General features: G+C 42.0%; 1 protein-coding gene across 20 annotated transcripts in view; it reads right to left on the bottom strand.

Annotated features, from left to right (window-relative positions):
• The window catches only part of ULK4 (unc-51 like kinase 4), a 577,159-nt gene that overhangs the window by 294,240 nt on the left and 266,115 nt on the right, over window positions 1–16,804 (bottom strand). For 17 of the 20 annotated variants that reach the window (XM_045037803.1, XM_045037798.1, XM_045037797.1 and 14 more), the window contains one exon: window positions 11,657–11,705. The exons of 1 other annotated variant lie outside the window; for it this stretch is intronic. In XM_045037803.1, the coding sequence (XP_044893738.1) occupies window positions 11,657–11,705 (49 nt within the window). Of the gene's footprint in view, window positions 1–6,757; window positions 6,806–11,150; window positions 11,240–11,656; window positions 11,706–16,804 lie in introns of those variants that run through there. 2 more of the 20 variants (XM_045037806.1, XM_023260692.2) reach the window with 2 other exon arrangements.

Genomic DNA, 16,804 nt, shown 5'->3' with positions numbered 1-16,804 from the left:
ACTTTCAGACTTCAGAAACCTTAGTATTCAGAACACTACTACGAAAATAAAAAAACAAACCACACAGTGCCATAAAAATATTCAGAATATACATCTGACAAAGTACTGGTAGGGAGACATAAAGAAGAACTCTTACAACTCAATAACAAGAAAACAAACAATAAAAAATGGGCAGGAGATTTACATAGATACCTTCCATATATAAAAGATACATAGACATACACAGATGGCATATGGGCCCAACAATAGTAATAATTAGGGAAATACAAATTAAGCCACACTGATGTGCTACTATAAATCCATTAGAATGTCTAAAACGACAAAGATTAATCATACCAAGTGTTAATGAAATTGTGGAATAACTGAAACTCTCATCCACAGTTAATGGGGATCTAAAATAATAGAGCCACGTTCCAAGATAGTTTTGCAGTTTCTTAAAAGGTTAAACATACACTTATTCGACAGGCCACCCATTCCATTCCTAGGCATTTAGTGAAAAGTAAAGTAGGTCCACACAAAAGTTTATACACAAATGTTCACAGCATTATGTGTAACAGCCCCAAAGTGGAAACAGCCCAAATGACCATCGACAGATGAACAGATAAGTAAACCGTGGCATATCCACACAATGGACAGTTCTGGCAATAAAAACAGATGAACTACTGATACAGACAACAGCACCTACTATGAGCTCAAAATACACCCGCTGAGTGGAAGACGCCAGGAGTCCATAAAAAAAAAGTCCATATCTTATTACTCATTTACATAAAATTCCATATGCAAACTATCATGTGAAAACGAATCTACAGTGATTGAAAGCAAATTAATAGTTGCCTGGGAGAGGAAGGGGCTATAGAGGAATGGATTACACACAGGAGCAGGAACTTTTAGGGGACAATGGATATGTTCATTACCTTGATTGAACAGACATATGCAAAACCTCACCAAATTACCTATGTTAAATATATACAGCTTATTATATGCCAATACAGACAACAGACAGTATGTGGAGATCCAGTGAATGATGAATATAATATGTCAAGTCACCATAATGACAAACTACATCAACACACACTGTCGCAACAACAACTCAGCGATGGAGAAGGGGGAGTAGGGAAGAGAAAAGCTGGATTTTTTTTTCAACATTTATTTATTTTTGGGACAGAGAGAGACAGAGCATGAACGGGGGAGGGGCAGAGAGAGGGAGACACAGAATCTGAAACAGGCTCCAGGCTCTGAGCCATCAGCCCAGAGCCTGACGCGGGGCTCGAACTCACGGACGGCGAGATCGTGACCTGGCTGAAGTCGGACGCTTAACCGACTGCGCCACCCAGGCGCCCCGAGAAAAGCTGGATTTGTACCCATTCCTTACAACAAAGTTATTTCAGAGCAAAGATTTAAAATGTAAATCGTGACACTACAACTGTACAGAATAAAATGCAGATTGACATTATATAAACTTGTTGAGGGAAGTCCTTGCCCAAGCATGCTGTAAAACACTGAAGGCACATATATACTTAAAAGCAAACAGGTCAAAACATAAACAACTGAGAATAATACTCAGTGTGAGTGTGGCACAGGTGGTAGGGTGTAAAAAATTTTATATTAACATTTCTGAGGGGCGCCTGGGTGGCTCAGTCGGTTGAGCGCCGACTTCGGCTCAGGTCATGATCTCACAGCTCGTGGGGTCAAGGCCCACGTCGGGTTCTGTGCTGACAGCTTGGAGCCTTGGATCCTGCTTCAGATTCTGTGTCTCCCTCTCTGCTCCTCCCCCCTGCTCACGCTCTATCTCCCTCTGTCTCTCTCTCTCTCTCTCTCTCAAAGATAGATAATCATTAAAAAAATTTTTTTAACATTTTTGAGAGGAATATTAAAACAGAAAAGATATGTATTTTGGCATAACAGTTCAACTTTTAAGAACTTACAAAAACTCACAGATGTGCAAAGCTATTTTGTTCAGTGTTGTTCATGTTAGCAAAAAAGGGAAGGGAAAAATTCTAAGTGTCCGTCAGTGGGGACTGGCTAGATAAATTATGCCACTACAATGAAATATTATAGGGCCATGAAATAGAATAAATAGTACCCATGTGCATGCGGACACACACACACACACAAATACACACACAAATACACACACACACACACACACACACACACACACACACCCGTGCTGGCATGGACATTATACACTAAGGCAGATACAAAATAAAATATTTAGTTTGTTCCGTTTTTTATTAAAAAAACAAAGAGAGAGAGGCGCCTGGGTGGTTTAATCAGCTAAGCATCTGACTCGATTTTGGCTCAGGTCATCACCTCACAGTTCGTGGGTTTGCGTCCGTGTGCTGCCAGGCTCCACGTTGACAGTGCAGATTCTCTGCCTCCCTCTCTCTCTGCTACTCCCCAGCCCATGCTCTCTCTCTCTCTCCCTCAAAAATATGTGTACTTATTTTTGAGAGAGACAGAGTGCAAGCTGGGGAGGGGCAGAGAGAGGAGACACAGAATGCGAAACAGGCTCTAGACTCTGAGCAGTCAGCACAGAGCTGGACACGGGGCTCGAACCCACAAACCGCAAGATCATGACCTGAGCACAAGTCGGACGCTCAACTGCCTGAGCCACCCAGGCACCCCAAAATAAATAAACTTTTTTAAAGAAAGAGATATAACACATGTGTAGAAATAATACAGAAATATGATTTAAGCTGTGCAGTATGATATTATGGAAGATCTTCACATTCTACGTTAGATACTGCTGTGCTGTTGGGATGCTTTACAAGTAGGTGCTGATTTTGTTACCAGAAAAAAATAAACCTAAAAATCCTATGTAATAATTTGCCCTCACTGGCTTCTCATCACAGTCTTTCTCCAATTTGGTACCTCTAATAAATCCAAAATGCAATTTCACTTGCTAGTGCTATTTAAAAAGCTCTCCTTTTCCCATAAATCTGTAAACTGCTTTAGTCCGTCAGATTTCCTGGCTCAGTTTGAAAATCCTTTGCAGCTCTGGGTAAGCGCATAAATTCTGCTTTTTCTTGCTCATCCAAGAAAACAAACGCCAAGAGCATCAAAAGCAAATGCTAATAGATGTTTGTGGCTTTAATCGAAACTAGTAACTTTCTGCTGACATTTCCACTTTCTTTAAAAGTGGGTATTCTCAACCGTTTTGATCACAAAGAAACTACTGAATCCTACATTACTGGAGAAGTTTATGCAGAAGTAACATTCAGAGGTTAGTTACATCCTGAGAATGGGCGATCACTGATTTTACACTAGGCCCTCCAGGAATTCTTTACATTTACCACAAATTATTCTACTCCGTTCTCATCTACCCAAGGGGCCTAAACACAAGAGTTTTGGAGTCAGGGGACTAGGCAATGCCTGACGACCACAGTAGGCATTTTATTTTTTAACACAAAGCTGAACCCAAAGGTGGCCAATGGCCAATGACTGGGCATCTCCAGACAGTCCAGAGTCAGAAGTAAAATCAAATGGTGTCACCAGCCATGGCCGAACTACCTTTTGCAAGTGTATCACCTTGGAGAACACTAGCCCGTCTTTCTATTTCATCTTCCCACCCATCACCAAGGGGAGAAAGATCGGCTGGTGACCACAGTCTAGGATGGATGGATCTAAGTGTAACAGCCCTGCCTCACCTCTCTCACGTGTCATGAATGAATCAACACATACTGAAAGGCAAAAAGCGGGAGGGCAACGTGCTGGGAGCAAACGAGGTTGTATCCAGCAAGGTTTCTTCCCTAAGTGAATGAAACTCACAACGTAACTGAGGATATGAGACTTAGGAAATCACCTACCACGGTACTAACCGACAGAAATAGAATGCAAACCACACGTTTTAAATGCTCTGGAAGCTGCCATAAACAAATACAAAGAGATACATGAAACTAATAATATTTCACTGAGCCCGATATATCCAAAATAGTATTTTAACATATAATATTAGAAAATTAATCAGCTACTTAACACTTTTTTTTCAATCTGATATTTGACACTTAGAGCACATTTCTAGTCAAACTAGCTACGTTTCAGGGCTCAGCAGGCCCTATGTGGCTACTAGCTCCCCTGTGAGAAGTGCAGGTCTCTGGGGGAAATGTAATCAACACACAGGCACTGAGATGAGTGAAGGCAGAGACTCCCATAAACACCCCCAAGATTCACAGACATCCAGACAAGAAAACTGTCTCTTCAGCATAATACTATCTTTTCGCTTCTTTAAAATTTAATCCGGTGTTTGGTTTCTCTGCTTCTCCCTCTTCCCACTGTACCGGACTCCCTTCACTTGTCTGCTGCTCATTTATACTGAGGTTTCACTCTTTCTTTACAAGTCTAATTCCACAACCAACCAAGAGTAAAAACCAAAAAATGCAAAAAGCTACACTCCTGGGAAGTCCAGATCACTTGTCTACTTCTGTGCTCTTTAACTACACTGTTTCCTTAGAGAGAAGGAAGAAGGAATACTATTTCCTCAAAGTGGGGCCCAGGATCTGGAGCAGAACTAACTAGACATGAGGATGATAATAAAACTCGGGATTCCACTGGCTCTGGAGAAGCCATATGTAACACACTCCCAATGTGTGCCCTATGACTGGCCAAAGATATCCTAAGCTCTATTTTAGCATTTTTTTTCAGTGGACACAATATGTGGTATTTATCTTAATAAAGTCCATCTTCTTTCAAACCAGTTGGGCTACTTATGCAGAAACCAGTGACGCTTCAAGCCAAGTTTGGTGATATAAGTTTATTTTCCTTAGCTTCCACCCATTTATTCTGGCTAACCGGCTATCAGGATACTGATCTGATGAGAGTGTTCAGTTGGTATATGGACAACTTCTCTTCATTCAATCCAGGGTCGAGAGATTACACCCTTGCCCTAGAGGGCTATTTTGCAAATACAAATTGATGACACAAGCTACCAAAAACAGATCCGTGCATATCCATTTCCTCCCCTTCACACACACACACAAACACAACCAAGTACGTACTTTTATGACAGTGCATGAGCAGTGTGTAAAGTCATCTCGTATACAACAGCTGGTTTTAGAGTTCCATTCTGCAATCTATAGAAACCCTGAACAGGGACCCATGCAAGTTTGAAGCAACAGATTTATCTCCTACATCCAGTAAGCACTCTGTGTAACTTTGAAAGTATCTTCCTAAGTCAAGCATTTTGAAATTTTAATCAAATCTTATTTTCTACTTTAGAAATGCATGCCCATGTGCACAGCAGAATCGTATTAACAGCATATTGGACACAAGTGTGCAGAGTCCTAACCTCATAAGGAACCTGTCATTTTAACATACCCTGAAAGAACCAACTCACATCAGGTGGGTCGCAAGTAGAAAAGAGCCAAGTAATTTTAAAAGCCTGATGGATGCACAGGACTGAAAACACTTCTTAAAAGTAATGTGGTTGCCAGTCTATACTACACTGGTGTCTCCATGATTAAATCCTTGCGGCTCCAAGGGTCCATAAAGAGACTCTTTCCTAAAGATACCGTTGACTTGAAAGATTTACTCGAGCTTGCTTCAGCTGCTATCCTCAAGATTGCTAAAACAATATAATTGTCAAACTAGCGTATTGCTAATCCCATTTTTATTGTTAACATTTGCCACTGAAATTGCTCTTTAATTGTTTGTTTTGGAACAGACACATAAAACATCATGACAGCGATATTTTGGCACATATTGGAAAATCTGCTATGAATAAAGATTTTTCCCCAATAAAATACACTTTGCCTATATTACTTGGTATCAAAATGATTTACTGAAGTAGGCCAAAACATAAACCACTGAAATAAGGTGAGGTGAGATTAGAGTTACAGCAAAATCCACAGGCTGATTCATTCAAATTCATACTTAAGACACATTTAAAAGCAAATTCTACTCTTTGGAAAAGGGCAAAAGGGGACAGAAGAACGCCTTCCATCCCGCTCAGCCAGCAAGGTGGCACTCGGATCCAAGCCACTGGGTCCTTCTGATGGTTCACATTAAGAACCCACATTTGTTACACAGATCCAGAGTGCCTTAGCATGCTAGGCCCTGAAGGCTGAATAGGAAGCCATTTAGCTTAATCCAACGCAGCCTGCCTGAGTCTCCAGCCCCTACTCAACACAGCTGCCTCCCAAGGCCAAGGAAAAGGCAGGCCCCCCACCCAGGTGGGCCCCACCAGGGAAGCAGTGACCAGCTGTTGTGACAGCTCCTTTGTTGTAAGCAATCGCTATCTGGCTTTCCCCACCACTTGGCCTGTCCAGAGCTGGGAAACTTGCAGCTGGACCCCAGGATTAAAACCATTCTGCCCTGCTCTCTGCCCTGAATGTGGTGTTGGAACTCCTTAGATCAAACCTCTGAAACCGACCTTTGTGTCTTATGTCTCCTTCCCCACTTTCAAAAGCCTTGCTGATGGAGATTCCAGCCCTCAACCAGTCTGCAAGTTTCCAGTATTATCCCATAACCCTAAGCCTGGTTCTCTCCAAGGCCCAACCTCTATCTGAGCAGTCTACCTTCTCAGTGCACACAGTCCCCGCAGCTAGAGGCTCTAAAAGATCTTTTTTTTTTTTTTTAACTAGAGGATACTATCTGATTTTGAAAAGCATAAATTATGTGCGAAGCCAAGCAAATATGAAACAACCACACTATAAAGCCTGCAGGATCTTGGCTCCCACTCCAGACTCCCTGCCTACACTTCTCCATGGTCTCTGGTCCAGGTGCATCCAAGTACTCACCTTCTCCTCATCGCAACTCCCTCTCAAGGCCACATTCAAAGGTTACTACTTCTGTGAGACTCCTCTCCCTGCAATGAACAGAAGATCCTCCCCTGGGATCCAGAGCATTCTCTCGCTCCCCATACAAAGCTCCTACACTGCTCCTGTCCAATTATGTGCTCGCACATCGCTCTTCCTGCATTATGAATCCAGAGGGCCCAGATGTTTAGCTATCCAGACAGGAGGGAGCACTGTGCCTCCTGAGGAGACAGTTACAACTGGAAATGGCTTTTTTTTTTCCTTCAAAATAATGAAGACTACTTTCAAGTGGTTATGTGCTTAACCAATTTTTCTATTTACTATAATTGACAATGTTACATTAGTTTCAGGTGCACAACACAGTGATTTGACTAAGTCTCTACATTATCCTATGCTGTTCACCATATGACACTATTACAATACCACTGACGATATTCTTTACACTATCTGTGCTTTTTATTCCCATGACTTATTCATTCCATAACCGGAAGCCTATACCTCCCACTCTCCTTCACCCATTCTGCCCATCCCCCACACCCCTGGCAACCATCAGTTTGTTCTCTGTATTTATAGGTCTGATTCTGCTTTTTGTTTATTCATTTATGTGGTTTTTTAGATTCCACAAAGCAGTGAAATCACATATTTGTCTTTCTCTGACTTATTTCACTTAGCATAATAATGTCTATGTTCATCCATGTTGTTGCGAACGGCAAGACCTCATACTTTATAGGGTTGAGTAATATTCGTGTGTGTGTGTGTGTGTGTGTTTACTCCCCACATCTTCATCATCCATTCATCTATCAATTGACACTTGGGTTGCTTCCATAGTTTGGCTACTGTAAATAATGCTGCAATTAACACAGGGGTGCATGTATGCTTTCAAAGTGTTTTCTTTTTCCTTGGGGAAATACCAATTAGCAGGGTCATATGGTATTCCTGGATCATATGGTATTTCTACTGTTAATTTTTTGAGGACTCTCTATACTGTCTTCTACAGTGGCTGCCCCAGTTTGCATTCCCACCAACAGTGCATGCAGTTTCCTTTTTCTCCACATCCTTGCCAACAATTGTTATTTCTTTTCATTCTAGCTGTACTGACAGGTGTGAGGGGACATCTCACTGTGGTTTTGATCTGCATTTCCCTGATGATTAATGATATTGAGCATCTTTTCATGTGTCTATTGGCCATCTGTGTGTCTTCTTTGGAGAAAGGTCTTTAGGTTCTCTGCCTATTTTTTTTTATTTTTTTTAATATGAAATTGATTATCAAATTGGTTTCCATACAACATCCAGTGCTCATCCCAACAGGTATTTTTGTAATCAGACTGGGGTCTTTTTGGTGTTGAGTTCTGTGAGTTCTTTATACATTTCGAGTGTTAACCCCTTATCAGATAATAATCATTTGCAAGTATCTTCTCCCATTCAGTAGGTTGTCTTTCTGGTTTGTTTATTGTTTCCTTTGCTGTGCAGAAGATTTTTATTCTGGTGGAGCCCCAGTAGTTTATTTTTTCTGTTGTTTTGCTTGCCTGAGAAGACAGTTCTAGAAAAACGTTGCTACGGCTGATGTCAAAGAAATTGTTGCCTCTGTTCTCTTCTAAGAGTTTTGTGGTTTCAGGCCTCACGCTTAGGTTTTTAATCTATTTTGAGTTTACTTTTGCATATGGTCTAAGAAAGTAGTAGACTTTCATACTTTCACACGTAGCTGGCCAGTTTTCCCAGCACCATTTGCTGAAGAGACTAATTTTCCCTATTGTCTGTTCCCCCCTTTTGTCACAGATTGACCATAAAAGCACGGATTTATTCCTGAGCTCTCTATTCTGTTCCAAAGATCTTTTTTGTGACACTGCCATACTGTTTTGATTACTACAGCTTTGCACTGTATCTTCACCAGCGTGGCCCATACTTAAAGCTCTTTGTTCTATCTGCGTACGATCTGTACATGGCTATTTGACACGGATAGGACATCAAATTCACAATGCTGCTCCCTTCATCTTCACTCCCCTCTACGCCTACAGGAAAGACACAGAAGCTGCCTGCAATTCCTGCCCATAAGACAAACATTTGCTCTCTTAATGAGAAACATCTAGGAGAGGACGCATGGCTGGTAAGAACACACCGTATGAGGAACTCGAGAAAAGAAGGAAGTTACAAAGCCTGTATCAGATTGTCAGGACACCAAACAGAAGATGGAAAACAGTTATGAGCTGAGAGTAGAGAAAAAAGTCATCAAGAGGTCACTGTGGGCCACCAGCCTTTTCTACTGTAATGGGGGTGGCACCAGCCTTTTCTATCGTAATGGGGGTGGGGGGCTAGAAGACACAAGGAGTATCCAACACACAGGACCCTGCACCATCTTCCACGGTGTCGTCTTCCGATCAAACTGTTGCCGAGAAGCTGCTACGCGTATGCAGGACACCACACTGGCCGGGGGGCTTAGACCCAAACTTAACGCAAGAATATACTGTGTTTCTGTGAAACCAGGAATCCCTCAGTTCTAAGATGCACCCATCATTTTATCAAGCACTAAGAAAGAAAAATGTTGCCAATTAAACTATGACATGGTTTCTCATTACTTAGAAAGTTCCTTTTATTTTTATTGAAAGAGCCCTTTTAGACACATCCGGACATATATTTTTATAATGCATCACTCTTGGGCACTTCGAAAAAGAAAAATGAGATGAATTAGTTAAGGCAATGACAACCAGGTCTCCTGGCTGAAAGCAATCGCAAAATGCCACTGATTTGGAAAGTACATCCCAGTTTCAGAAATGCTAAATCTGTTAAATGTTAAAATCTGTTATTAAAAAAATGCATCATAGAATCACTAAAATGCTATGTCATGTCTTGCTCGGTGATAAAAGTTTAGAAAGGACAAGACAACTGTTCACAGGATAACTGCTATGAGGACATCTCACAGATTAAAAAAATGTAATTATATAGAGGGAAAAACCTGAGATCATGCAACTCAAGAAAGACAAAAAAAAGAAAAGGGATTGAATAAGGTTCTTCACAGACATCAAAGTCCTGTCCCCAAAAGCAGTGATTCCCAAATGTTGTGGGGTTTTTTTGTTTTCTTTTTAATTTTTAACAACAGGACCTCTTTTTAAAATATGATCCTCCAAGAAACCTGAGTATGGAGCTGTTCCAGTTAGGGGAAAGTATCATCCCAGACATGCCTGGGAGATCAGGACTCAGGACTCAGGACTGGCTGAGATCCTCACCTGGAGAGTGGAGGTCACCTCTACCCACTCTCTACGACATGACAAAGGTCTAAACCATGGCATTAATCAATTAAACATCTACCATGGTAAGATATGAAATCTTGCTAGGTGCTCATTATACAAAGATTAATCAAGCACAGAGGAACTTTGGTAACCTTCCAGAAGGAATTTCCTATGTGTGGATTTTAGACCTTGAGGGGACTGGATAGGATGAGAACTTTTCATCAGTCACAAAAGGAGCTGCACTGACCTAAACAGGTCAGAAACACTCCTACCACAGCAAGGGGATGAGACACATCCCCACTTAAGGCCCACGGTAGCTCTAGAGCGCTCTCCATAGGTCTTCGACACCAGTCTCTTCAAACGCAAGCCCGATACGGCTGGGTTTGGACAGCTTTGGCTCTTGCCCATACCCAACCCAACTCAAACCGGGCAGCTGACTGCACCCGCCGCCCTCCAAAACAAATCCGATGCCGCAACAAATCAGCAAGTCACGTATGTACCCTGCTGAAGGTGGAGACACACACCGGCCACTTGGCGAAGCTTAGCGTCCCCATTAGACGGCTCTCCGTCTCCATGTTTCTTCCTCCCATTTTTCTCCATTTTTTTCTCCTGACACCGCTTATAAAACCTCCTTACTATTCAAAGCGATTCACTCCAGCCTCTCACTTTGCACATCCCCCTCGCACGGCGGCTCTGCGTCATCTCATCGTCACCTGAGCGCGCTTTGGAAATACCACCCACTCTCGCCCCTTGTCCCCATCCAATCACATGGCTCAGCAAACCCAACCCACTCTCCTGAAAGGAAAAGGTTCATCTGCAGCTAAGAAAAGTAATGTTTTCACCATTTAGCCATTATCAACACACAAACAACCTATAGGCTAACAGTTTTGGATTAAAGAAAGCTAATTTCCATGGGTACAGTTAGCAGACTATCACGGCTACTGCTCCATTAAAGACCAAGGGAGGTTAGGCCAGTCTGGCTGGGGACGTGTCTCCTCCTTTGTCTCTTCCGCTGTCAGTCAGCTTTGTAGGGCAAGTTTTTGGTAAAGGGGGATAACCCACTAGGTACAAGAGAACAGAGCGCTAAGGGCACTGTGTTGATGTACGGATTTCCAGCCTACTTCTCAAACCTGCCTTTAGTAATAAATAGGGATTTATCAGAAATGGGAAGTCAACTCTGCAATCCCATTTTATTCTCTACACATAGGAACCATAGGTGAAATGTTTTCTTTAACAGATGGTTTTCAGTTGAGTAGCATTCTGTGAAGAGAAAAAAAGGTGTTTGGAGCTGTTCTACATCCTGAAGAACATAACTTTCTGGCCATAGGCCCAAAACTGCTGATCTGACTCATGACTACAACGTCAGAGGGATTCACAGCGAGCATCAGAAAATTCATACTGAAGCGTAGTGGTCATCCCTCTGCCCTTCCTCCGCAAACCAACCTCAGATGAAGGACTTGTGACATGAGCACAGGTGGTTAAACAGTGTCCCTATACAATTTCAGAGCTGGACAGGAGCTCAGGCAAGGAAACAGAGGCCCGATAAGGTGAATGAGACAATGAAGGGCACAGAATCCTTCTGGACAGTCAGGGTTAGAACCCAACCACACAACGTGGTTGAAACCTTGACATTCTTAAAACTTCACTTGAATTTCAGGTACACGTTTCCCTTCTTACCAGAATGACTTCAAAAATGAGTGGGATCAGTTTGCTCTCTTCCACAAGTCTGTTAAAAAAAAAATAAAAATACAAAGATAAGCACACATTAGATAACTCGTATTTAAACTGCTGCCCTGATAAAGATTACCACAGCCCCCGCTTTCATTGCTTAAGTTCTGTGCCCGAAAAACAGATGATTATATTCATTTTTAATACACTGAACTACCCCTATTAAATACAAGAAATATGGGGCTTCTTTGCAAGTGACTATTAGCTTAGCCTTACTGGTCTGTAGCAAGTAAAATCTCAAATAGATTGACATTTATAAATGTAAGAATTAATTAAAATTCACAACTCTCATTAAGGCTATGAAAATAGGCAATGCTAGCCGAAATAATGTAACCAGCCCTCACCGCACAGTTAAATTATAAGTGTGCCACACTGTAATCTTTCATATATGCCTCATTAGCTATCTTCTCAGCACTAATGAATTAATGTATAATGATTTTTAATCTTTTACTTAAAAAATAAAAAGTAGACCCTAATCAAGACTTTGGGACCTTTCCCTCATCAAAACTAGTTAATGATTATCTATTGTAACAAAAGGTTTTTTTCATGCGATTTAAGAGAAAATAGCCTCAATTCAAAAGTAACAGTTCTTGGGGCACCTGGGTGGCGCAGTCGGTTAGGCGTCCGACTTCAGCCAGGTCATGATCTCGCGGTCCGTGAGTTCGAGCCCCGTGTCAGGCTCTGGGCTGATGGCTCGGAGCCTGGAGCCTGTTTCTGATTCTGTGTCTCCCTCTCTCTCTGCCCCTCCCCCATTCATGCTCTGTCTCTGTCCCAAAAATAAATAAATAAAAAAACATTGAAAAAAAGAAAAAAAAAGTAACAGTTCTTATTAAAACAATACTTCAGTCTCTAAATATTCCTTTGGTCTATGGCAGTAAACGTTTCTCTGTAAAGGGTCAGATGGCAAAGATTGTAGGCTTTGGTCGGCCACATAGTCTCTACAGCAACCACTTAACTCAGTCACTATAATGTACCAGTCATCATAAATAATACATAAATGAATAGGCATGGTTGTGTTCCAATAAAATTTTATTTACAAAAACAGGTATGTGCCATATTTGGCCCATAAGCTATAATCTGTTGATCCCTCCTCATTCAGTTTTAAAAATAAATCAGATGCCTTCATTTTATTAGCATTTACTTTGGATGATAAACCACAGCACTGAAGACGAGCATGCTGCCTTCATTGTGGGCATGTGCAGTTTGTCTGTTTCACAGAAATTGCCCGGTAGATAGGAAGGGAATTTATCATCTGGCCTCCCTCGAGCTTGTTTGTCTATGATAACACACTGATAAAAGAGAAGCCTATGAGACACGCCAAAAAAAAAGTGTCGGGGTGTTTATAAATATGTGTTATGAGAAAGTGAGATACAGAAAGAAGTCCCAAAGACTGGAGCGCTTAGAAAGCCCCCAGTGTCTAGCAGAAGTAAATGCGATTACTTTTGCAGTTCCAATATACTAGGGGATAAGATTTTGACTACAGATATCAAACTCATGTACAGTCTCTCACTTTCCTGGGCAACTGAAGGCTCAGATGTGAGGCCAAAGCTCCCCACCTAATGCCTGGGCAGGACGGGAAATGCACGGACTCGAGACCACACACAGCCTCAGGCTGGCACATTCCCAGTCTACTTCCTCAGCTCCTGAGATGGTGACCATCCCTCTTCCTAAACTGTGCTTTAAAAACATTTATGATCTTAAAAAAAAAAAAATTAAAAAAAAAAAGGGGGGGCGCCTGGGCAGTTCAGTGGGTTAAGCGTCGGACTTCGGCTCAGGTCATGATCTCATGGTTCGTGGGTTCAAGCCCCACGTCGGGCTCTGAGCTGACGGCTCAGAGCCTGGAGCCTGCTTCGGATTCTGTGTCTCCCTCTCTCTCTGTCCCTCCCCTGCTCATGCTCTCTCTCAAAAATAAATAAACATTAAAAAATTTTTTTCTAAATGTTTACGATCTATACTCTTATTAGGCCCAGGCTGAAACAGCTAAGCATATTTCTCAGAGCTGTCCTGGCACCCAAACCCACAAAGTCCCGGGGACACGGGCCCCGCTTCTTCTCCAATGGAACCTATAGGTGACAGCTGCTTCTTCTACCCTCTCCCCCAACATTCAGATCCAGGAACATCTGCTCACAGTACCAGCACCCTCCTGGCGGTATTTTTTTTTTTTTAATGTTTATTTATTTTTGAGGGGGAGGAGGGGCAGAGAGAGAGGGAGACACAGAATCTAAAGCTGACTGTCAGCACAGAGCCTGATGTGGGGCTTGAACCCACAACCATGAGATCATGATGACCTGGGCTGAAGTCAGACATGCTTAACCGACTGAGCCACCCAGGTGCCCCTCCTGACAGTATTTTTAAATATATGCCACTACTAGGATGTGCCTACAGAAACTACCATAACCCATTCTTATGGATTACAATTAGTCCTTCTCTGGGCTTTTGCACGATGAGCAGGCTGGCCGGGACGACTACTCCAGCCCCCTTCAACTCACTATCGGTTCTAGCACGCCAGGCCTCACATTTTTCTGAATACCACCAACCATAACAATTGTTCTCGGACTGGACTGACATAATTCAGAGCCATGTCTGGTAAATAAAAAGGGAGCTCAAGCTAAATAAAAGCACTTTTAGTTTTTAAAAAACACAGCATTTCTATGACATTTTCCATGACTCATGAACTAAACCGCAAGTGTAAATTCCCAAAAACAACTTAGCCAGTCCGGAGCAAGGAGGGCTGCAAATGTTCACGAAGATCTAAGGCAGTGTTTTTTCCAGACTGTGGGCAGTGGTCAGTAAGTGGGCAATAAGAGGAGTTCACTGGCTATTGACTAGCATTTTCTTGATCAAACATAATAACATAGAGACTACCCAAAGCTGTCACATAGGGTGTCGTTCGATGACATTTTTGTTTCGGTTACAGGTCTACAGGCGTGTATACTGGATGGTGATGCAAAATGCATTTCTCTTATGTGGGTCATAGTTAAGCACCTGAAATCCACAGATTTTAGACAACTTTGGAGACAATATTCACTTGCCTTCAATATGCTCTTACACTTTGATTTTTAAAAATCTGTCTCTTCATTTTAACCACCTCCTCTCATACCACCATAGGCCCAATTAGTGGCTTGGGTCTCAAATGATCAAACCCTCGGTATGCTCCAAGTAACGAAGCAAACTACTCAGAGCTTTCTTCCTTTAATTTGTACTCTGGAGAGCAGCCCCAGCGCTCAGGTCTCTGTAGACCAGGGAGGATGAGGCTTACCTCCAAGGAAAGCTGATGTGGCTGAATCCCCGAGAATTATTCAGGCAGCAAATCTTAAGTCATCATAATAGACTTCTGCAAAAGTCTATCTCAGCTGGGGGATCTGTTCAGTGGTCAGTCACCATGATTTTAAATCACGAGTAGCGGGGCACCTGTAGGGAGGTCTCAGTCGGTGAAGCGTCCGACTTGGGCTCAGGTCATGATCTCATGGTTCCCGAGTTCGGGCCCCTCATGGGGCTCTGTGCTGACAGTTCAGAGCTGGAGGCTGCTTTGGATACTGTGTCTCCCTCTCTCTCTGTCCCTCCCCCACTTGCATCTGTGTCTTTCTCTCTCTCAAAACTAAACATTAAAAAAAAAATTTTTTTTAACATTTTAAATCACCAGTATCATTTTACTGTGTGAGCCTGTTGTATCCCTACATTCTAAAATAATAAAATTTCTATGGTCTATGGACAACCTGAAGGACAGGAAATAAAGTTTTATCTGGATTTTTTTTTAAACCAAAAACAAACAAAAAGAGATCTTTTTGAAATTATCCCTAATCTTCAAAGGACTATGAAGATATTAACTACATCACAGCATACTTTTCTTTCTTTATGTTAGCCCTCTTAAGCACACTGATTCTAAGTAATTCCAGATGAAAACTGAAATAAACTGCCCTCCCCAAAAGTAGTTCACTGGACCACTGGAAACAGTTTTTTTTGTTCTTTTTTTTTTTTTTTTTTTTTTTGGCAGGGACAGGGGAAGGGTTCAGGGACAGGCCTTCTTTGTTTTGTTTCTTCCCCTTAACAGTACAATTTAATAATAGATGGTATGTGCTTAAAGAGTTTTCCTTACAAAATTTTGACTCAGTAGATTCACCGGGATTTTGTACATCTGTTTACATTATTAACCAAGAGGGTGCTGTTTGAATCAGCAAATTTTGAATACACTTATGAAAACCTTTAGGATACATTGTTTGACATTCTAACTCCCTTCTGTACCTAAAGTAAGTGTTGGTTGCCCTTGGTATTGGGAAACTTCTTAAAAGTTTTATTTACTGATGCTTGACAGTTCAGGCTAAATATAAAATAAATTAGCAATGGTTAGATATAAATGACTAGATGCAATTTAGGTAGGAAAAGTAGAAATAGGGAGATGCCTCTGCTTCTGTTCAGAGAGCTACAGAAGCTAGTTGGGCTGAATTTCATCTTTTTTTAAAAATATAATTCATAGTCAAATTGGCTAACATACAGTATATAAAGTGTGCTCTTGGTTTTGGGGGTAGATTCCCGTGGTTCATCGCTTACATACAACACCCAGTGCTCATCCCAGCAAGTGCCCTCCTCAATGCCTACCACCCGCCTTCCCCCACTCCCCTAGCCCCCATCCACCCTCAGATTGTTCTCTGTATTTAAGAGTCTCTTATGGTTTGCCTCCCTCCCTTTCTGTTTGTAACTATTTTTCCCCTTCCCTTCCCCCACCCCCATGGTCTTCTGCTAAGTTTCTCAAGATCCACTTATGAGTGAAAACATATGTCTGTCCTTCTCTGACTTATTTCACTCAGCATAGTACCTTCCAGTTCCATCCACGTTGCTGCAAAACCTTTAACCTTTTTCAACTTTCCTTTAAAACATAGAGACATAGAGACTATGTAGGGACGAACCAGGAACAAGAATTAAAAGTACCTGAAGTCCCCCGACCTACCCCACCATACTTCTACGTATTCAGAGAAAAGAGGAGCCAGAAGGAGGGGAAGGAAAGGATCTCTGTCTGTTCTGGCTCATGTTGCAAAACAAAGCAAGCAGCCCCGACAGTGATTCGATGGGTCTGGGAGACACCAGGGTCGGTCTGTGGAC

This window comes from Felis catus, chromosome C2, assembly GCF_018350175.1.
Source record: "Felis catus isolate Fca126 chromosome C2, F.catus_Fca126_mat1.0, whole genome shotgun sequence".
Taxonomy (NCBI): Eukaryota; Metazoa; Chordata; class Mammalia; order Carnivora; family Felidae; genus Felis; species Felis catus.
Note: the sequence above shows the minus strand (reverse complement) of the source record. Positions and strands in the feature narration are given on the sequence as shown.